Here is a 23,724-nt window from a genome sequence, read left to right on the forward strand (position 1 = left end):
CGCGCCTCGCGTCAGGCCCGGCCTTCGCGCTCCGAGTCCTCCCGGCCTGCACACCTTGCGTCCGGCCTGCACAACTCGTGCCTGGCCAGCCTGTGTGCCTCATGTCCGGCCTGGCGTGCTGTCCACCTTCTCCTGTGCAGTCTCCTTCCTGAGCTTCCCACCACGTTCCTACCGGGGTGAGTATAATTGCAACATATGTAAATGCATGTATATGTGTTTGTGTGTAAATGTGCTGTATATGTGTTTTTTTGTGTATATATGCTGTATATTTGTGCTTAGGTGTGTATATATATGCTGTATATTTGTGCTTAGGTGTGTATATATGCTGTATATTTGTGTGTATGTTCTTTATACTGGATGTGTGTGTGTGTGTATATATGCTGTATATCTGTGCGTATGTATTGTATATACTGGATGCGTGTGTATATATGCTGTATGTGTTGTATATCCTGGATGCGTGTGTATATATGCTGTATGTCTGTGCTTATGTATTGTATATACTGGATGCGTGTGTATATCTGTGCGTATGTGTTGTATATACTGTATGCATGTGTATATATGCTGTATGTCTGTTCGTATGTGTTGTATATACTGGATGCGTGTGTATATATGCTGTATGTCTGTGCGTATGTGTTGTATATACTGGATGTGTGTGTATATATGCTGTATGTTTGTGCGTATGTGTTGTATATACTGGATGCATGTGTGTATATATGCTGTATGTTTGTGCGTATGTGTTGTATATACTGGATGCATGTGTATATCTGTGCGTATGTGCTGTGTGTATATATTGGATGTGTAGAGTTCACTGTTAAGGGGCCCACTGAGGCTCTATCGCCCAGGGGCCCACTGAAACCTGGAGCCGGCCCTGGATGGGGGGGGCGCGCAGTGTGTATACAGGGATGGGGGGGCGCGCGCAGTGTGTATACAGGGATGGGGGGGCGCGCGCAGTGTGTATACAGGGATGGGGGGGCGCGCGCAGTGTGTATACAGGGATGGGGGGGGCGCGCGCAGTGTGTATACAGGGATGGGGGGCGCGCGCAGTGTGTATACAGGGATGAGGGGGGGCGCGCGCAGTGTGTATACAGGGATGAGGGGGGGCGCGCGCAGTGTGTATACAGGGATGGGGGGGGCGCGCGCAGTGTGTATACAGGGATGGGGGGGCGCGCGCAGTGTGTATACAGGGATGGGGGGGGCGCGCAGTGTGTATACAGGGATGGGGGGGGCGCGCAGTGTGTATACAGGGATGGGGGGGGCGCGCAGTGTGACTACTGGAGGGCGGCGAGGAATGTGTATACAGGGATGGGGGGGGGCAGTGTGACTACTGGAGTGCCCACTAGGGTTCTGTCGCCCAGGGCCCACTAAAACCTGGAGCCGGCCCTGCTCACCCGCTAGGGATTATGTCTACAGTTGTAGATTCTCAAGGTTCGACTATAAGGATCCAAGTAGGCTGCTCAGTTGTAGTTTTATTACTGTGATGTTCACAGGGTGACAGCAGGGTGGAAACTGTTACAGAGACTAAGGACACAACACAATTTATATACACAATACTCTTACATCACACCAGTTGTTACCTTGACATTACAACACCTGTTCACCTCCCCTTACCATTGTCTGCAGCTGTGTTCATGGCTCCTTCACTCCATTATCCTATCAATGGAAGTGTCTGGAAGATTCCTCCCAAATGGCTGGAATATGGATTCCAGAAACATCCCTGCCTGACCAGAATGTACTACAATATTCCACCAGAATATTCCACTACAACTCTCTCTCTCCGACATCTAGAAAGAGATGAGACAGATCAGAGATGAGATATGAGTTGGATATAAAACAAAATGACGCTCAGCTACAACATAGTCAGCTCTGCTATATATCCTTTCCCTGCTATTAAGATCTTCTCTTATATGTAGTTTGTACAGTAAGTTTTTGCACACTGCTTGCTGGAAGGAAGTGTCTGTGAATGGCTACATTCACACTGCCATGAGCCCGCCGCACCGTAGCACGGCTGGCACATGGCAAGTTATGGCGCGAGCCCATAGAAGTGTATGGGGGACGCATATACGTCCCTCATACTGTAGTGTGAATGCAGCCAATGTCTGTATCGGAGCTGGTCTTGTAATGCAGTGGGGAGCGGCTGGAGGGATAGAGCACACTGCATCATGCAGACAGAAGATGGTCATGAGAAGAATCTGTTCTTCCCAATCATAGTCAGAAGACCAATATTGTAAGAAGACCAGGACTTATAGACAGTTGTATTTTTGTTGACACATTCTCTAATTCACCGTTATTATTTTCTTATTCTGAGTATATTTAAGAATCTCGTTTCCGTGGGAATATCCCTCTAATATTTTCCATTTCAACTTACTGAACAAATGTTTAATTTGCACACTGGTGCACAGCTCATTTCAACACAAGCTCTGATTACCCTCTGTGTTACTAATGAGTCGTGCACCTGTGTGACCATGGTCAGCTTTCTATCCACTGGAAGTAAACACAGAAGTTTCCTATGGAATGAAAGCAAGCAGAGATCTACAAAAAACTTGAGAAATTGATAAATTAAGTATATTGGAAACTTGTATAACGTTTCAACATACAAACCATAGCAGTAATTTGCTGAACTGGGAATACCCCTTTAAAGAATATAACTAATCATATCATTCTCAGATTTGATGTTTTGCATTTGATTGCCACAGCATCATGGCCACCTTTTTAAATATTTTATTAATGATATCATAGAGGATTTACAGAGAAGCATTTCAAATTTGTATTAATAAATTGACACAACTTGGTATGCAGAGGCAGATAGTGTAATATTACAGAGGGATTTGGGGAACCAGGAGAAATGGGCTGAGAAATGACTAAAGTTTATCGTGGTTAAATGTAATGATAAGCCATGAAAACAAAGTTCAATTGCAGTATTTTTCGGAGTATAAGGCGCGCCGGAGTATAAGGCGCACCTGATTATAAGGATGAATGACCAGCAGGTGGCAGACATGTGCATAGTTCATGTTGTCTGTCAGTACGGTTCGTATATAAGGTGCACTGGACTAGAAGGCGCACCTTTTTGATTTCTGAGAAAATGAAAAGGATTTTTTGCGCGCCTTATAGTCTGAAAAATACGGTATGTTCTAAACCGTCAACTGGTGAAGCTATAGCAGAAAGATGTTGGGGTAATGGTGGCTGGAAATCCATTGACCAGTGCAAGACATATATAGCACTAATATGGCAAATTATGGCATTCATGTAAAAATTGAAGGAAGACTTGGAAGACCTTGGATAAAAAAAACTTTAAAATTATGTGTATTTAATGCATGTTAAAATACAGACAATTCGATATTGCCATCCATAGTAGCTGATGGTTTTTCAACAGACTTTTTAGATGCCCTTAATGCCATGACTTATGGCATCTAAGAAATTCTTTTATTGGCACAAAAAGCATCAACTACTATGGATGGCAATATCGACGTGTTTATTTTTTTAACATGCTTGGAATAAAATAAGAATATCTCTCCAAAGATTTTTCACTTAGGCGTGTGACCAAGACAGCATGTAATGGCAGTTACTTTGCACATGTTCGAGAGGCCTGGATTCCTTTCTTAAAGGAAACCTACCACTTGTAGTGGCAGGTTTCTGATGGAATACTTATTTTCGTTAGTGTGTTAAACCGCGGTATCGCGGTTTAAAACACTTTTTAAACTTTATAGCCGGCGCAGGCAGGTACGCGTTCGGCGCTTACCATGCGCGCGCCTCTCATTCACTTCCTATGTAGCCGCGCGCACGGTAAGCGCCGAGCGCGTACCTGCCTGCGCCGGCTATAAAGTTTAAAAAGTGTTTTGAACCGCGATACCGCGGTTTAAAACACTAACGAAAATAAGCTCCGGCACCAGCTCACCCTGAGCTGGTGCCCGGTATTTCCATCAGAAACCTGCCACTACAAGTGGTAGGTTTCCTTTAAGAAAAAAATATCACCTGTTATGGGGGCGATGAATTCATTCAGCACTCGGACCTCATGGACTTGATAGAGCTGCATCTTTTTCAAACCTTTTCTACTATACTACTATAACCCTGTCCTGCTTTCTCTTCTACAGACTAAATTTTGATTTATTAACCAGCCTTTCACACTATGTATTTACTTTGTATGTCGTCCTATTGAACTTGCAAACATGAAATAAAGATACAGTGAAAGATAGAGTAATTATGAGTGATTTAAACTTGGTAATTTATTAGGTAAACATTAAAATTGTGTATCACCACTACTTTGTCTGTGAGAGAACAGAATCCATTTTGTTAGGTGTTCTCCATCCATATTGTCTTTACATTTTCTATATTGTCAGCAAGCTACATCTGTGCATAGAACCATCCCCTGCGCACACAGATGTCACACTCATGGGCAGCTGTCAGATTGTCCCGGATATTCCCTCCAGGTTCCGCACTCGCCGGGGTTGTCCTGGCTCGGTGGCCCGCATAGTAAATACCTTCAAAGTCAGAACTCATAGTACTGAATGGCTTCTACAGACATCTGGCAGGGAATCCTTTTGAGAGAAGTGTCGTTTAGTGGAGAGCAGGGACCACCTCATCAGGTTCAGATCTCTATCCATATATGGTAATATCTCCAAAGTTCCCCAGAGAAGACATCAGGCAGGGAATCCTTTTGAGAGAAGTGTCGAGTTTGCAATGAGCAGGGACCGTCATTGATAAAGGGGGGTTTTGGGATTGGGTTTCTATTCAGTTCCTCTAGGCTTCAGTGGTTCTGTCCAGCCCCTTAGTCTGTGCTATGTACTATAAGCACCCACTCCAGTCCTTCATATATCACAGGAATAACATACAACCCTCGCAGAAACTTATATACAAAAAGACTTTACTAACAACATACATGTGACAAAGTAACTACATAAAATACAATACAAGATACATAGAGAACACAACTACACACAAACCTCATTTCCTGGCCGCTTCTGGACCACAGTAATGTGTATGTATATACAATATATTCTAACACTACAGCCGCTCCTTGATATACCCTGAAGCAGGAGTCACATCCAATACCTGACCATATACATGTACGTATAGAGACTGATGCACAATAGCATCTATATATCTACTCCTCCATTACACGTGCAGGGCAGAGATCCATGTGTGAATGGGGTACAGGATGTACATGTAGTTACACTAATATATACACACTCACTGTAAACACTTAGCTATGTATATATATGGTAAAACACATAACACCTGGAATATCTATAGGTACACGTATAAAGTCTACTATATTATAATAAGTACTATGTTATAATTACTCTTATAAAGTTATATACATACACAGAAAGCACACACAATATATGACCTGGTTCCTTAGGTAAGTGCTATTCATCCAAGTGGGCGGCCAGGAAGCAAGAGAGCTTGATTTCTGTTTCTTCCACCTTAAATATCCCTTTGTGTAGTCCCTGCCCACCCCCTTACAACTCCACCCTAAGACCCTCTCAGGATAGACCCCAGTAGTGTGCAGGGAATCTCACACCTGGTTCATGGTGGCTTCTTACTGTTCAAAGCCTTTTGATATGTTAATGACCCAATGGCTTCAGTACACACACATCTCACCACAGAATATCAGTGGCTGCTATCAGTATATACTGTATCCATTTACACTATATGTAATATATATAATAATAGAGCAGAGGGTCCAGTTATGAATGTTCCCCTGTAACAGTCATCAAGTACAGATCAGCATCTGTCCATATATGGTTTCCTAGGGCTTCTCCAGACACAAGCTCTTTATTTAAAGTTTTGGGCTATGAGCCTAGTGATTATCTAGCTGAGGATTTTTAGTAACCAAGGACTGTTATCTGCTACTGTTACACTGTTACAGACTTAATACCCTGATATATAGAGAGAGATCTTCTCAGAGGATAGAGGCACTGTGATATTATGGCACATGGACTCTGCAGGTTCTGGGTTCAATTCTCAATCGGGTTAAAAAAAATGTATTAATGAGAAAATGATTTTTATTATTATAGTATGGTTAAAATTTGGGGCGTGGCCAGGGAGTTATCAAGGGTGTGGCTTAGGGGGATCGCCGCGGCACGCCTAGCCATTTTGTCCCTCTTTCCGTTTCACAAATGTTGGAAGGTATGGTATTGTATCTCTCTAAAAGTTACTTCATTGACTACGGTCTAGATATAGTCTTATACAAATTGGAGATGGTTGCGTGCGCATTCTTATTCAGTTATACAGATGATTAAGTCGTCTCTTGAACCTCTTAGTGACCAAGCTCATTTTCACCTTGATGACCAACGCCTGCTTTTCAAAACCAGCCTGTATCACTTTATCCGATTATAACTTACGAAGGCTTTAACTAACCAAGTGTTTTTCAGTTTGTTTTTCCGTTACATTTTGTACTTTAAAATTTAATTTTAGGGGGGGCGTGGCTGGACACTGGAGCTAATGGCCACACGCTAGAAGAGCTCCGCAATCCCGGTGCCCGTTTCGCTAAGAAGGAGGGGAGCTACCCTGGCCCCCAAAGTTAAAAAGACCCCCAGAAGGGGAACGAAGACCCCAGGATCCTAGAATATCGCCCGGGCGGGCGAAACTTCACTCACCCGCTTCCTCAGCTCCACAGTCACAGTCGCGCGATCCAGCAGGAAAGCCGGCGGCCCGACGAAGACCCTGACACGGAACTCAGACGCTCACCATGGCTCCCAAACCAGCAGCGGGTAAGCGCGGTCCTCCGGCCACCGCCGCACCGCATGCCGGGTGCCACGATCCCGCCACCACACTGCAGGCTGCGCCTGGACGCCATCTTGGCGCTCAGCCTAGCAAACAGCGAGGCTCCCCTTTGGCGCAGCAGCGCCAAACTAAAGCAGCCTCCCCACAGAACCCAGACCAGGGACTCCAGCAGCGCCACAATGTTGGTGAGAATACTCAGTGGCGTCTCACCCCAACCACAGCCCCCAGAGAAAGAGCCAAGCCCTATAGAAATGGGGCAGGAAGAAAACGGAGGGCAGGGGCAACGTTCTAGGGCAGGGGTCAGGAACCTTTTTGGCTGAGAGAGCCATGAACGCCACATATTTTAAAATGTTATTCTGTAAGAGCCGTACCATATGCACTTGCTGGAAGAGAAATGGTAGTAAACCGGCACAACACGGAGACCACCACTTGAGTACGATGAAAAACAAATCCTTCTTTATTGTTAAAATGTCACAAAACACGGGAAGAAGATAGGTTGATGCGTTTCGACGGACACCGTCTTAATCATAACCTCAAACCATATGCACTTGCTCCCCAGTAGATAGGTAGCCCCAGTGTCACGGGTGCCCCTGCTATCTAGGTCTCGGATCGCAGGCACACCCATGCCCCTCTCCGTGGTGGTGCCCCTTTCCGAGCTCACTCAACTTACCACTTTCTTGCCCCTGTCCCGGCTGGCCAGCGTGCACACGTCGGCACTCGCGGATTTAAAGGCTCAGTGCGCCGCTGATTGGCGCTGCCCACTTCCTCGGTTCCTATGAAGACAGGCGGCTCCCAGCATTCCCCGTCGGATCTTAGTGCTTCATGCCCATGAGGAAGCTTTCCACAGTGTTGACTTCCCATTGTGACCCCGGACCTGTTCCTGATTCTGCTCCTTTGCTGCCAGCTCTGATCTCTTGCTCCGGCCCCGACCTTGCATCATTGCCGCCTGCCTTGACGATCTGCCTGTTCTGAGCACGAGACTGCCCAGTGATCCTGTGCCTCGACCTTGGAAGCACCTTGACTGTGGAATGACCTGGTTGTACCACACTGTAGCAAGAACATCCTGCTTTGCGGCAGGCTCTGGTGAAGACCGGGTGCAACTTAGATTCCGGTCCCAGGTGTCTCCTTACATCATTGTCCGCGGTGGTCCAGAGGGTTCACTACTCCAAATCCTGACACCAACCACTTACCCCCAGTAGATAGGTAGTCCCAGCACATGACCCCCAGTAGATAGGTAGTCCCAGCACATGACCCCCAGTAGATAGGTAGTCCCAGCACATGACCCCCAGTAGATAGGTAGTCCCAGCACATGACCCCCAGTAGATAGGTAGTCCCAGCACATGAACCCCAGTAGATAGGTAGTCCCAGCACATGACCCCCAGTAGATAGGTAGTCCCAGAACATGACCCCCAGTAGATAGTCACAGAAAAAAAAGAATATTCACTTACCAGCGCTCCCTGCAGCCAGCTCCTCATCACTCCCACGCTCTTCTCTTTGACCCAGGCTTAGATGATGGCAGCGATGGCGTCTGGGTCGTACAAAGGACGTAGCCAACGGTAACATTGCTGCCTGTGTCCAGTGATCAGTCTAAGACACACACAGCAGCCATCACTATTTATTACATGTCTGTCTGAGAGCCAGATGCAGCCAACAGAAGAGCCATATCTGGCTCCCGAGCCATAGGTTCCCTACCCCTGTTCTAGGGTTCTCCCCCTAAGATCCCCCCAACTATCACAGCCAGGGGAATTTGTCCCTGGGGTCCCATATATCCCCAGGTCACAGCTACCTAAGGATGAGCTGAGTGCTACCCCCACCTTCACCCGCTATGCAGCGCCCTCCCCAGAGTGGATATCATCACCTGAGCAATACAGCATGGACACTGTAGCAGATAAGAGACCACCGACATCAGAATCGTACTGGCGTGCCCATCTCCAGAACCTGCCTACTAAGGAGGACTTTAAGTCTTTAATCACTGAAGTCAGAGACTTTCAAATCTGAAATTTCAGAGGTACGACGTGATATTCAGTGTATGATGCAGAAAATTGATAACCTAGAAGCGGAGCAGGCAGACTCAAGGCGTCAGATATCGCAAACGCAACATGCCTTACATTCTCAATCTGTTACGCTACGAGAAATGGCCAGGCACCTGGAAGACCTTGATAACAGAGGAAGACGTAACAATATTCGGGTGAAAGGCATATCTGAGGTGGAGGGTACGGAAGATGTTCGGGCTACACTACAAGCACTTTTCTCAACGCTACTTGGGGAGCCGGATACTCAGGTGAAGCTTGATAGAGCTCATAGAGCTTTGAAACCCAAGGCATCGGGAGGAAACCCACGGGACGTTATCTGTTGTGTGCATGACTTTGAGTTAAAAGAACGCCTCATGTCTGCTGCGAGGAAAAACAAGAATTTTAACTTCAATGGTGATGCCATACAGCTCTACCAGGATCTCTCTGGGATCACTCTGCAGAAGAGGCGGATATTACGACTGTTGCTGGATGTTCTATGTGAAAACGACATCTCCTACCGCTGGAATTTTCCCTTTGCCCTGTCTGCTACTAAGGATGGAATAACGGCAATGCTTTCTGTGATTGAGGAGCTGCAGGAATTCTGTGAGATCTGGAACATCCCGACTCCACGACTGGACGATTGGGAAGGTTCTCCCCCTCTGTTGCGCCAGCTGCAGAATAGGAGCCAACAGCAGCAAAAAAGGTGAAGACCACGAAGTAGAGCCCCATCCCGGGACTCATATGATTAGTGGAGAACGCCCGCCGGATGTATATCCTTTACAGTTACTGTATTTGCTTGTTTGAAGGGAGTCTTATGTGTGCACGTATTCAGGGTTTCCTTCCCCTCCTTCGTAAACTAGATAGTAATATGCACTATGGCACCGGGGTTAATTTCTTGATAGATTGTGATATATTAAAAGTACTCTACCTTGTGTAGTATTAAATTGGAAGTAATTTTTTTTCTGTTTTAAAAAAAGGCTCCATTGCCACAGTATCCCCACTAGGTGGGTCTTTCTGGATCCCGCCCTCTGACCCTGGCCTAGGGTTTCTAAAGGAGGTGGTGAATTCAGGTCAGCCGACTATACCGACTAGACCGGCTGAGCAGACCCGCACTAGGGTCAGGAGGTTTCTCCTTTCCCTGGTTATAGTATTAGGATTTTATCCTTGTTTTCTTCTTACTTTCTTGTTTTTTTCTTTTGACTGTTTGTCTTGTTGTGTGCGAGTCTTGTCCCCCCCTTTTTGTCATACTCCTTGTCCTTTATCCCTACTGTCCCTGTCGCCTTTGGGCCACATACGTTCCCTCCTCCCCACACCAGAGCTTGGTCGCAAAAACTGCATACAGTTCTCCCCCTCTCACCTCCCCCCCCCCCCCCAGATTAGAGGCTACTTGGGCGCGCATCACGCAGGAGCGCACAGCACATCCTACCCAAGGATATCAGTTAGTTAGCTCATCATGGTTCCGCTCCTAACATTGAAGGTGAAGGGGCTTAATTCAGCTCGTAAGCGGCGACTTACGCTTAACGAACTGAAGAGAAGTAGGGCAGATGTGGTGTTTTTGCAGGAGACACATTATGACGCTACAGGGAATTTTAATTTTGCTAGACCCCTTTATCCGGTTTCTTTCATGGCATCCATGGATAATAAGAAAGCGGGTGTGGCGATCCTGTTCTCAACCTCGTACCCCATTGTGCCTGACTCTGTAACATCAGACCCCATGGGTAAAATGTTCGGCTCACCTGTACTCTTATGCAACATCTACGCCCCTACCACTTCCCAGGTTCGCTTTGACACAAGTCCTGAATAAATTAGCTAAATTTCCACCAGCACCCTTACTGATGGGAGGGGACTTCAATGTTATTTTTTCAGAAAACATGGACCGGCTAGCAATTGGCTCTAACCCCACCACTAGATCACAGAACACGATTTCAGCGGCTTTTCGTAGAGTCATAAGGAGATTTGCTTTGTACGACTTATGGAGAGTGGGTAACCCGGGTGACCGCTCGTTTACCTTTTACTCTGCCCCACATGGCACCCATACCCGTATTGACTACTGGTTTGGAGACATACAATTTTTGCGAATGATGCATGCCGCAGAGGTGCGGGACATATCGTGGTCAGACCATGCACCAGTTTTTTGAAGCTTAGAGAGGGCCCCTCTACAACTAGGGTATGTCACTGGCACCTGAATGAATCCCTACTTAAAAAGCCCTTGATCAAGGAAGAGCTGAATGGGGCATTAAAGGAATATTTTCAGCTAAACGCGGACTCCATTCCCTCTATCCCTATAATGTGGGAGGCGCATAAGGCGGTCTTTCGAGGTCATTGCATAGAGCAGGGAACTAGATTAAAAAGGAATAGGACCCACTTGGAAAAGGAATTGAGAAAGGAGATAGGTAAGCAAGAGGCAGCTTTGTTAGCTAAGCCAACTAGGAGGAGACTCCAACAGCTAATTGAGACTAGGGAACAGTTGCGAAAGGTCCAAACCCAAATGGTAGAGAAGCTATTGCTGTTTACTAGGCAAAGATATTACGAGCAAGCAAACAAACACCATTCCCTTCTAGCGAAACAACTGAGCGAGAAGAGGGACCACCAAACCCCCCATATTATACGGGATTCTGGGGGAAACATGCTTCATGACCCAAGGGAAATCGCCTCATGCTTCCAAGATTTCTACTCCATATTGTATTCTCTACCAAGCACCCTACCTTTGGATGAGGATCTTAGAAAAACATTGCTAGTAGATTTTTTGAACTCCTGCTCACTTCCCGGACTCCCTTCAGAAGCTATTGAGTCACTTGGCTCAGAATTAACGCCGGAAGAGAGAGAGGAAGTGATAAAAGGGATGCCTAATGGGAAATCCCCGGGCCCAGATGGGCTAACATATCTATACTATCAAACCTTCTCCCCAGTGTTGTTGCCCTACATGACAAAAGTGTTTAATGCGTTCTTGCAAGGCGAACCTATCCCTACCACTTTTACCCACTCTTATATCACTCTTATCCCCAAGCCTGGGAAAGATGCAACTGATTGTGCCAACTATCGGCCGATTGCACTTTTGAACGCGGACTTAAAGATATTTACAAAACTGTTGGCCAACCGCCTGATCCAGTGGATCACTCAGGTAATCCATAAGGACCAGGTGGGCTTTGTACCAGGTCGACAAGGTGGCAACAACACAAGGAGAACAATTGATCTTATAGACGTAGTTAACAAACAAAGTGACCAGGCCCTGATCCTCAGTTTAGATGCTGAAAAGGGGTTTGACCGCCTCAGCTGGCCTTTCATGTTTCAGGTGTTGGAACATATAGGAATAAAGGGTCCCTTTCTCCAGGATTTGAGGGGGTTATATTCAAACCCCACAGCTAAAATTAAGCTCCCACATGCGTCTTCCCCACCTTTGCGGATAAGGAACGGTACGCGCCAGGGCTGCCCATTCTCTCCTCTCCTGTTTATACTTTGTATTGAACCTTTGGCCTCCATCATCCGGCAGGACCCTAATATTCGGGGTATTATGGTTAGAGATAAGGAATTTAAATTGTCTTTATTCGCAGATGATATCCTACTCACTATAACTCAGCCCCTAACCTCTCTACCCAATCTACAGGTGCAGTAACAGTATGGCCGCCTTTCTGGATACAAGGTGAACACTTCAAAGACTGAGGCCCTGCCTCTTAACCTTGCACAACCACTGGTAGACCAATTAAAAGCCACCTTCAAATACAAAGGGAAAGCCGATGCCATTAAGTATCTAGGGATACTCCTAACCCCCTCATACAATACACTGTATGGGCAGAACTTCCCTAGTAGCTTTCGGGAAATAAGGACTCTACTCAATAACTGGAATAGTCTCCCCCTCTCCCTTTTTGGAAGGATAGCAGCGGTTAAAATGACCATCCTGCCTAAGCTGCTATACCTTTTTGAAACGCTACCAGTGCCGGTGCCGCTGGGTGCTTTGAAGTCCCTACAAGCATCCATACTGCATTTTATTTGGGCAAAAAAGAGGCACAGGATCTCTAAGACGGACTTAATATCCCACAAATCTTAAGGGTGGACTTTTGGTGCCAGATATAACCAGGTACTACTGGGCAACGCATTTATGGTGTATTCCAGCATGGTCCACCTTGCTGGCATTTTCTAAGTGAATGGAGATAGAGAAGCTGTGGTTGGCCCCTTTTCTCCCTAACGCCGATCTCTGGCCTAAAGAGGCGCCTGCGTTGCCCAACCCTCAACTGGGCCCAATTTCTTTCACGATAAAAGTATGGAGGGCCTGTTTGGCCAGGTTCCCACTGGTATCTGTGTTCTCCTCTGCAATCTTTCTTACACACCCCATATATGCAGCAGGCTGGAGTTGGACAGGAAATCAAGCCCTGGCATGAAAAGGGATTATTTAGGTTTGCAGATATCGTAGACTACCGGGATAGGAAAATGTTGCCCTTTGCCGCTTTACAAGATAAATTTCACCTCCCGCATACGGCCAATCTCCACTTTATCCGGATTAGACACTTCTTACAATCCCTGGATAGTACTGAAATGGTCTCTGTGCCCACCATGTTTGAGCATATATGTAAAACCGCCACCCACACTTCTGGCCTTATTTCAGATATCTATATGATACTATTGCACCCAAGCTCAGATGAGCCTATCGCACACCCATACATGGCTAAGTGGGAGAGCATAGTGGGGGGACCAATAACACAGGACACATGGCAATTGATCTGGCATAGGGCGGCGAAAACCTCCTTATGTGCTACACATAAGGAGAATCAGTACAAGCTGATGTTGCAGTGGTACCATACCCCATCCTTGCTGCACAGGTTATTTCCAGAGACGCCGGACATATGCTGGCGATGTGGCTCAGCTGGGGGAACTCTTCAACACATCTTTTGGACATGTCCACTTGTGCAGCCCTTTTGGCAGGAGGTGAAGACTCTCCTTCGGGAGGTCGTAGCGGTGGATATTCCACTCTCTCCACTGTTTTATCTATTGAATGTCTCTCCTCAGCCCATGGCGAAGACAGCTACTAAACTGAGCTTGCACATCCTCACAGCTGCGAGGTGCTTGATAGCGCAATTCTGGAAAAGGCAAGCCCCCCCTTCCTGAATGGACCTTCTCTCTAGGGTAAGGGAGACCCGCAGTATGGAATATTTGACTGCCTCCTTGAATAATCGTATCCCATTATTTGATAAAACCTGGGAACGATGGGATCGCTTCTGGATAGAAGAGCGGGCAGGAGAGGGAGAATGATCTGGTTACCCCCTTTTGTTTTTACCTAAGTGTTAATTGTTGTCATGGTGAGTACGTTTGGGTGTCTTTTGTCTATACCCCCCCCCCCCCACTCCCCTGGACCGAGTAGGCATACTGATGCCTCCCTTGTTTATTGTTTTAATATTATGTATACATCATACTGTCAGGCCTGGCCTCCTGGTACGCTAATGGAAAGTTTAATCTGTTAATACCCTACGGGCCAAACCTTGACTTGGTTGTATTATTCCTGAAAATTTTACTGCATAATATGTACCTGACAATTTCCTGTTATGTCTTTTTTGAAAAATAATAATAAAAATACAATTATTAAAAAAAAAAAAAAATTTATTTTGGTTGATATATTTAACATTTATGAAAAAAGGTGACTTTGAAGAACATTTAGAAGTTTGAAAATGGCTAATTTTGCTAAATGTTTACCAAACTGATAGTTACCGTATATTCCGGCGTATAAGACGACCTGGTGTATAACATGACCCCCCTACTTTCCTGTTAAAATATAGAGTTTAAGATATATTCGCCGCATAAGACTACCCCTTTTCCAACGCATACAAAACACCGGTAAAATTAAAAAAAAAAAAAAAAAAAAACAGCTTTGAATTTAACATGGTCCTTTTTTAATTTAAATTCTTATGACATGCAGGTATATAGCAGGAAAACTGTCGCTCATAAACATAAGGCATACAACAACATTACCATCGTCCATTTTACTGTAAATGTTACCATACTGTACTATAATACTGCCCCTTATGTACAGGAATATAACTACTATGCCATATACCACTGCCAGCCCCCCCAGTATATATCTAGCCCTCCTCTGTATATAGCCAAACAACCACCCCAGTATACAGTCAGCCCCCCCCTATATATTGCCAGCCAGTCCCCCCAGTATACAGCCAGCTCCCCCTGTATTTTGCCAGCCAGTCCCCCCAGTATACAGCCAGCCCCCTGTATATAGCCAAACTGCCGTCCCCCCTAGTATACAGCACATTCCAAACATCTGAATTGTCATCCAGGGATTTTTTTTTTTTAATATTTATAATAATGTTCCCCCCCACTCTTTCCTCTCTAATTTTTCTCTAGAGCTTCTCACCTTTCCCACGATCCACCGAAGCTCCGCTGCTACACTCCGACCGGCGGTGACAGCTCATTGAGCGCTGGCAGCTCAGAATATGACGTCAGCCACGTGCCGACGTCATATTCTCTGCGACGCCGGCACCCACGGAGCTGTCACCGGCGGCCGGAGTGTAGCAGCGGAGCTTCGGTGGATCGCGGGAAAGGTGAGAAACATTACCGGCGTATAAGATGACCCCAGACCAGACAGAAGATTTTTCAGTCCTCAAAAGTCGTCTTATACGCCGGAATATACGGTAGTTTTACAACCCAAATTGGTTACTAACATTTACAATTTCTCAGCTTTGTGTTGGCGTCATTTTAGAAGTGTCCTGTTTTATTACAACGCTGCATAGATCACAAATCGAACAGCATTCTCTAAAATTTTCAAAATTTTAGAATCCTTTATTTTCGGGACCCTTTCATTTCTATAGGGGGTTTGGAAGTTCTGTTAATAGAAATCCCCCACATATCACCCCGTTCTATTAACTTCACCCCTCAAACTATTCAAAACAGCAGGTATTGATTGAATTGAAGGTTTGATTTAGAATTCCTTAATATTTATCATTAGTACATTCATTTAGCTGCAAAATTTACCCATACAAACTGAATAAAAGTAGAAAATGCTAAGAATAGATTGTTTTTTTTTCAAGTAAAAGGATACCCCATATGTGGATGTAACTCACTGTCAGGGCACATGGCAAAGTGTGGGAGAGAAGGAGCCATTGAACCTTTTGTAGGGCAGAATAGTTTTCAGGTGCCGTGACATGTTTGTAGTCCCTGGGCCACGTTCACTCGTGGCATTTTATTTGCGTTTTGAAACAAAATCCAAAGGCTCCAGGTGATTGCCGGTTGAGGTAAGATTGCACTTACTTTGCGTTTAGTTAACATGTTGAAAACGCAATGTTACCAAAATATGTTATCACTAGTGGAGCCTTTGGCTGTGTTTCCAAGTGTAACTAAAATGCCACGTGTGAACATGGCCTCAGGTACCACAACCTTTATCCCAGAGAACTTGTAAACTTTTAATCGTGGTACTGATGGGCTTTTTCCATTTTACTTTATTGCTCCCTACTTCCAAAAATCAATAACTTGTACAGATCTGTATGAGGGCTTATTTTCTGCATTACAAATTGTACTTCCTAGTGACATTATTTTATATTCCATCCCTTGTACTGGTCAGTGGAAATACAATTCAAAATGCGCTAAAATTGACAAGAAGCCGCTTTTGCGCCTTTTGATGGTAGGCTCTGTTTTCTGTAGATTCCAAACGGCATCTCTAATATATTCTTTGGTTTGGTATGATCACAGGGCTACCTCATTTCTAAAGGTTTTATTAAGTGTGAATAGACTTTACCAAAAATTAAAAACTTAAGTACCCCAAAAAAATTACCTTTACCATATTCTGACTGCAATAACTTTTAAATTTTTAACTTTTGATTCTTCAGACATTTTGATCGAATTTTTCCATTACAATTTTCACCGCAAGGAATAACCGTTTTTATATCTTTTTATAGATTGGGCATTTTGGGACCTATTTTTTTTGTTTTGTTTTTGTGTTAGGGGCTTTCAATTTTATGAATTTTATTTTTTCTTGTACTTTATTTTCACACTACGATCATATGAACTAGTGATCACTAGTTCATACGAATGCACTGCAATTACCATGTATGTATAGGCATTTATTCGGTCCAACTCCTAGCTGAACCAAGCATATAAGCCTATTTTGTCCACCCAAAGAGGGGACGGCCCAGGATATAAAACACATAATTCTGATATAGTAAAGTAGTACTTTATTAAATTCAACATACAAAAAACATAAAAGAATTTTAATTGATATTAATTAAAAGTGTACAGCCACAGATGGTGGTACGCAGACAAGGGAGTAACACCACTTAGACACAGAGGGAAAAGCCATGCATTATGTATTATCTAAGACTCGGGTAAATTCGAGAGATGTGCCGATATAGACATATTGTAGTGTTAATGCATATATAAAGTCATATTGCATTTGTGCCGAGGATTTTAACCCCTTCCCGAGCCGAGCCCTCTCCATAGCTGGTAAGTCTTTGCTGCATATTGCAGCAAAGGCTTACCGGTAACACCCGCGATTGGTGCTAGCACCGATGGCGGGTGCTTTCACGGCGATCGCCGGTGGCAATGCAGCCGGAGGCTTCAAAAAGATGGTGCCGCATGGGCGCCGCCATCTTGCCGCGGATCTTCGCTCCCCGATGACGTCATGGGTAGCGGTGATCCGTTGCCATGACAGCTTCGGGTCTCACGAAGGCCCGAAGCTGTCTCGTTTTAACCCATTCATTACAATGTGCTATCAGCACATTGTAATGAGTGAGGAGTAAAATCCCCATATACTGCCATATTGCAGTATGGCAGTCTATGGTAGGATCGATCAGACAACCTAGGGTTAAAGTACCCTAGGGAGTCTGAAAAATAGTAAAAGTAAAAAAAAGTTTTAAAAAAAAAATTATAATAAAAAAAACTAAAAATTCAAATCACCCCCCTTTCCCTAGAACTGATATTAATATTAATAAACAGTAAAAATCATAAACACATTAGGTATCGAAGCGCCCGAAAATGTTCGATCTATCAAAATATAAAAACGGTTTTTCACTGCGTTTAAACCCGGAAAATAGCGTCCAATGTCAAAAATGACATTTTTTTGCCATTTTGGAAAATATAAAAAAAATTAATAAAAAGTGATCAAAAGGTTGCACAGTCCTAAAAATGATAGCAATGAAAACGCCATCAAAAGTCACAAAAAATGACACCACCCACAGCTCCGTACACCAAAGTATGAAAAAGTTATTGCCGCCAGAAGATGGCAAAATCAAAAAAAAAAGTTTTGTACAGGAGGTTTTAATTTTTTTTTAAATGTATGAAAACATTATAAAACTTATACAAATTTGGTATCCACGTAATTGTAGCAACCCAAAGAATAAAGTAGACATGTCATTTGTGGCACACAGTAAAAGCTGTAAAATCCAAGCCCACAAGAAAATGTCGCAAATGTGTTTTTTTTCACCATTTTCACTGCATTTGGAATTTTTATCCCGCTTCCCAGTACGCGCCATGGAATATTAAATACCGTCACTACGAAGTGCAATTTGTTACGGAAAATAAGCCATAGGTCTAGACGAAGGCACATTTGAGCCGAAACGCTCGTCGGGGCTGGAGTCACCCTGGACCTGGGAACCTGCAATCTGATTATGGGTAAGAAAACCCGTTTACTTTAAAATCCTCGGCACAAGTGCAATATGACTTTATATATGCATTAACACTACAATACGTCTATATCTGCACATCTCTCAAATTTACCCGAGTCTTAGATAATATATAATGCATGACCTTTCCCTTTGTGTCTAAGTGGTGTTGCTCCCTTGTCTGCGTACCACCATCTGTGGCTGTACACTTTTAATATCAATTAATTCTTCTTTTATGGTTTTTGTATGTTGAATTTAAAGTACTACTTTAATATATCAGAATTATGTGTTTTATATCCTGGGCCTGTCCCTTCTTTGGGTGGACAAAATAGGCTTATATGTAACATTCTTAGGCTTTGGTGGTGTACATGACTTTAGAGTTTATTATGTTGTATTAACTAAGGTATACATTTTGCAACCAGTTCCACCTCTATCCAGTGGTCAACTATAGGTATAGGCTGAACCAAGCATGCAGATGCCTATGGCAGACCCAGGGACCTTCATTGGGTCCTTGGCTGCCCGGCAATGAAGACAGCAACCCGCAGGCTGCTGGGAGGAGTGGGAGGGAGCCCCCTCTCTCTATAGGTACGTAGATCCCGCAGTCACAACATTGACCGTGGGATCTAAAGGGTTAACGGCCGAATCGGAATGGAGTTCTGTTCCGGACTGTTGGAGCAGCATCCCAACTGTTAAGACAGCTGAGGCACTATTCTTCTCTGCACAGGAGAAACCGGTCAGCCTACCCTAAGACCCCAGACTGACAGAGATATGTATGGGTGGTCACTAAGGGGTTAATAATCACTAAGCCCTTGTATTTTTACCCCTTAAACCCTTTGTGTCTAAGCCATTATATAGCTTCTGGACCAAGCACAATATTTAAAATCTGTTGTCACTATTTGCAGTTATAAATTTAGAAAGGTTTATCGTACCCAGGTGATTTTGAGATTGTGTGGGTTTTTTTTGTGACTTGTTGTACTTCAAGCTGGTGGTATATTTTGTTTTAAGTTTTGCATTTATTAAAAGTGGGAAATTTGGTGAAACATTTTAGGAAAAAATTTTTTTTTTTTTTTTGTTATTCCCCTTGTACAGCAAGTCCAAATTGGTTACTAATTAACATTTACCATAAATCTACTTTTATGTTGGCATCGTTTTTTAAATGTTATAATATTTTATTTGCCCATTAGGTCAAAATTTTTTAAATTTTCAAGAAAATGTAAGATTCAATGATTTCATATTGAAAAGGTTTTTAAATTATATTTTGTGGAACTCCCCACAAATCATCCCAGTTTTAAAACTGCTCCCCTCAAACAGCCTTTAATAAGTTTAACCCTTTCAGTGTCTCATGTGAATTGGAATAAGATGGAGGTTCCATTTGGAATTTTAAAATTTTTACAATGGTTATTATTTGGCCCTAAAATACATATGTTCACACAGGATAAAAAGTAAAAACTTCTCAGATTTTGTTAGTGCAGTTTCTTCTTACTATGGCAATAATCCCTATGTGGATGTAAACCACTGTATGAGCCCACAACCGGGTAAAGAATAGAAGGAACGCCATTGAACTTTTGGAGGGCAGATTAGGCAAAATTGTTTTTCAAGTGCCAGGATGCATTTTAAGAGTTCCTGAGGTTTCCAGAGGGGTGAACCCCCCCCAGACATTACACCATTTTTAAAACTACACCCCTGAAAAAATGTATTGATGGTTATGACAAGCCTTTTGACTGGGTTTCTTTTGTTGAAATGTAGTGTCAAAAATAAAATTGGGAAATTTTTCACAAATTCATCATTTATAGGACAGAATTTTCGAATGCAGAGCAGGAAAGTGAGGCAAATATGCTTCATTTTTCTAGTGCTGTTTCTCCGGAGTTCAGAAATTCCACAAAGTGACTTAAATATGTTCACTGGACTTATGGCAGGGCCTGCAAGTGATAGGACAATGCAAGGATTTTGAAGCTTTTACCTATAGGTTTTGCAGGTTCCAGTTTTATAAAACAGAAGTACTTCTGGCTATAAGGACCAATGTAAATCAAAGACACTAAATATTTTTAAAAGGGTTTTGTATGTATGCTTGTATCCTCTTGTTTTTTGGGTTTTTTTGGAACAAATGTGCTGAATATCTGAAATATTGAAACACATTTTTTTTTTATCTAAAAGGTCCAGTTGGGACATAATTTTCATGCAACTGCATAAATGTGGAAAAATAGACTCTGACATTTATAAGGTTATTTCTCCTGCTTTCATTTAAAAAAAAAAAAAAAAAAAAAAACTACATGGCCCTTATATACTGCCTGGACACATGGCAGGTCCTGGAAGTAATAGAATGCTATAAGGATTCTGAGGCCTTCATTTCCTTGGTATTCATCTAGGGTATAATGGGAATTATGGAAGTGGAGGAGATTAATGGTTCAGAGTATTCAAATTAATTAAAAAAAACAGGTAAAAAGAAATTTGTATAAAAAACTGCTTCTGCATTTATAAAATAAAGACCAGGGTGGGAGGGACATGTCGCACTGATATGTTGTGTCTTTGCATTTGCCATTTTTGAAGCAGATAAAACATTTCTTCTGGGGGTGACTTTTTTTTTTTTTTTTTTTTTTTTTGCGGTGGAGGGCACAGTCAGTGGTCGCAGAGGTAGAACTTTCTCCTCGATCTGTGTCATAGTCATCAAAGAGAAGACATTTAATTGTTTTCCTGGTATTCCAGGTATGATTCCTGGTGACAAGTTCTCTTGAAGAACACCTAAGAGTTGCACAATGACATTTGGATTCACTCTCCCCATAAATTTATTATAATGCTGAATGCATAGTGGACATGAAATAGGGGCTGCTGTTCCGCGGACAGGAACAAGGGAGCTGCTGGCATCATGGATGCTTGATAGCATAAACACTTGTTTTTTTTTTTTTTGTCCCTAAACTTTTTAAAGAGGGCCCCATCACTTTCCCTAACCTCCAGGGTTTGGCCTATTAGGGTTTTGGGAAGGTGTCTCTGATTCCTGCACACCGTCCCATATGCCAGTGGGTTTTTTTTCTTCGCTAGGCACTGAAACAAGGCACTTGTGTACCAATTATCAAGGTACAGGTGGTACCCCTGGTCAAACTCTGAATCCAGGAGGGTCCCAGACAATCTTCCCAGTTATTGTGAGGGATGGAGGACAATCAGGGGGCTGAATTTGACTGTCCCTTCCCTCATAGATATGAAATGTGTGAGTGTAACCTGTTTCTGACTCACACATTTTGTAAATCTTTATGCCATATCTGGCACGTTTGTTAGGCAAATATTGCCTAAACTTTACTCTCCCCCTGAAATGCATCAGGGACTCATCCACCGCAATATCTCTTTTTGTTATGTATAGGGAAGAGTATTTTGGGCTTAAATTTAATCAGGGGCCGAATCTTACAGAGTCTGTCAAAACTGGGGTCATTTTGGGGAAGGGGGGGTATTGGGAATTGTCAGAAAAATTGAGACATTTTTGCATGGCCTCAAAGCGAGCCCTGGGAATAGTTGATCAGTACAAGGGGGTATGATGTAAGAGATCTTTAGACCAATAGTCCCAACAGATGATTTTTTTTTTGTTGTTTTGCAAGGCCCATATTCAGTATCAATCCCACAATTTTTTAAATTTCTTCTCTAGTAGTTGGATACCATCTCTATGGCCTGGCATAAAAGGAATTGGGGTTGGTTTCTAAAAATTGCTGGGCATATAAGTTTGTTTACTCAACAATCAAGTCCAGCAGGTTATCTGTAAAAAAAAAAAAAAAAAAAAAAATCTTGAAATGGCCAATTTCAGATAACCCTGCTGTTTGTACTTGGGCTCCTGGAACAGTGGTAAAGTAAATTATTTGGGGGACATAGGAGTCTGTGGGAAACTAGTTACTTTCTAGAGGTGGAGGTTAAAACAATTAACTTTACACTTCCAGACGTGATTCTACGTCATAGGATGCGGGTAGTTCCCGCACTGTGATGATTGCGATCCCGCTTGTTTAACCCTATTGACACCGCTGTCATCATAAACCACATCTAGAGGTCCCTCTCGGATTTCCTAGTGAGCCAATTATCCTTCTTGCGTGGTCTTGTGGAGTGACTTCTCACTAGGCAGTCCCGTAAACTTCTCCCTTTGCAGAAAGTGATCAGCTCCTAAGAGTTTTCAAATCTGCATTTGGAGGAGTATATTCCAATACTTAACCACAATTTTTTTTGCACTTCTTGGTGTTTTTCATCAAAGGTGCCTATAATCCTCGATTGAAAGTAAAGATGAATGATACATTGCTATATACAATACAGTATAGTTCTTATTTGTATTGCTTCTTGTTCGTTTGTCTAGACAAATTGAGCCAAATTTATTTTTAAACTTTTAAATAATTGGCAAGAGATTCACGCTCTGAAAGAGTTTGAGCAACTCGCAAAACTGGACTTTGCTAACTCCTTTTATATTGTATTGATGTATAGTGTATCATTTTAATATGGACTAAAAGTGAATAGAACCTCCACTTATCTTCAAGCTTTGTTTACGACAAGTGAATTGTTGGTAACCGCATTACAGTCAAATAAATCTGGAACACTATTGGGGCCCATGCTCACAAATGTTTTTAGACGTTTGTCAGTGGCTGTCTACTCTTCCCATGTATTTATATGGACAATTTGTGTATACACAATTTATTAGTTTCTTACCCCTTCTCTACTGAGCATTTCTGTGCTTTTTTACATAAGGGATGTGGCTTATCAGAAATGGGTAAATAATCTAAGTTCTAAACCCCCATTTTCTGGTTAAAAACTGCACCACAATTTAATAACTTGAACTATAAATTGACCTTATTTTCTGCATCATGTTACATTTATTTTTGGAGTGATTTAAAGTTGCTTCCTCACATCACATTACGTGTGTTGAGAATGTAACATATGCTCATACACAAATAACTTAAATGTTTTATGCTAAATAGTTTCACTGACATTTATAGTCGACCTGATCTTAAAGGGCATCTGCCACCGGGTTGAAGGACTGTATGCAAATGTCCCTGAGGCCCTCCTGGCTCCATAGGTGTTAATTTGCATACAGTCCTTCATCCTGGTGGTAGATGCCCTTTAAGTTATAAAGTCTCTTGTAATGTAGCTCATCCCCAAGGTTGACTATCTTTCTAAGCCCAACTAGCTTTTACAACTCATTAGTCGTTTGTCATTACTTATTTGTCATCTTTTATTCAATATTATCTACCATAGGGGAAGACGACAACCTCGGTGTTCATAACAAAGAAGCTATGGAAACAAATCAACCTGAGGACACAAAAGAAAAATTGGATCAAAGTGTTCCATTAAAAATGTCTTTTTCAGAGTATAAACAAATCTCTAACTTGCTTGTTTTTTACATGCAAAGGATGGAAGAGTGTAAGTGTTTTTTAATT

The 23,724-nt window shown here is 43.1% G+C and overlaps 1 protein-coding gene across 1 annotated transcript in view; it reads left to right on the top strand.

The window, feature by feature from the left end:
• Positions 1-23,724, top strand: part of LOC140133228 (maternal DNA replication licensing factor mcm6) — a 219,706-nt gene that overhangs the window by 167,023 nt on the left and 28,959 nt on the right. Inside the window, exon 15 of the mRNA XM_072153114.1 lies at positions 23,543-23,707. Within this exon, the coding sequence (XP_072009215.1) occupies positions 23,543-23,707 (165 nt within the window). The remainder of the gene's footprint in view (positions 1-23,542; positions 23,708-23,724) is intronic.

The sequence above is a fragment of the Engystomops pustulosus genome, chromosome 5 (assembly GCF_040894005.1).
Source record: "Engystomops pustulosus chromosome 5, aEngPut4.maternal, whole genome shotgun sequence".
NCBI lineage: Eukaryota > Metazoa > Chordata > Amphibia > Anura > Leptodactylidae > Engystomops > Engystomops pustulosus.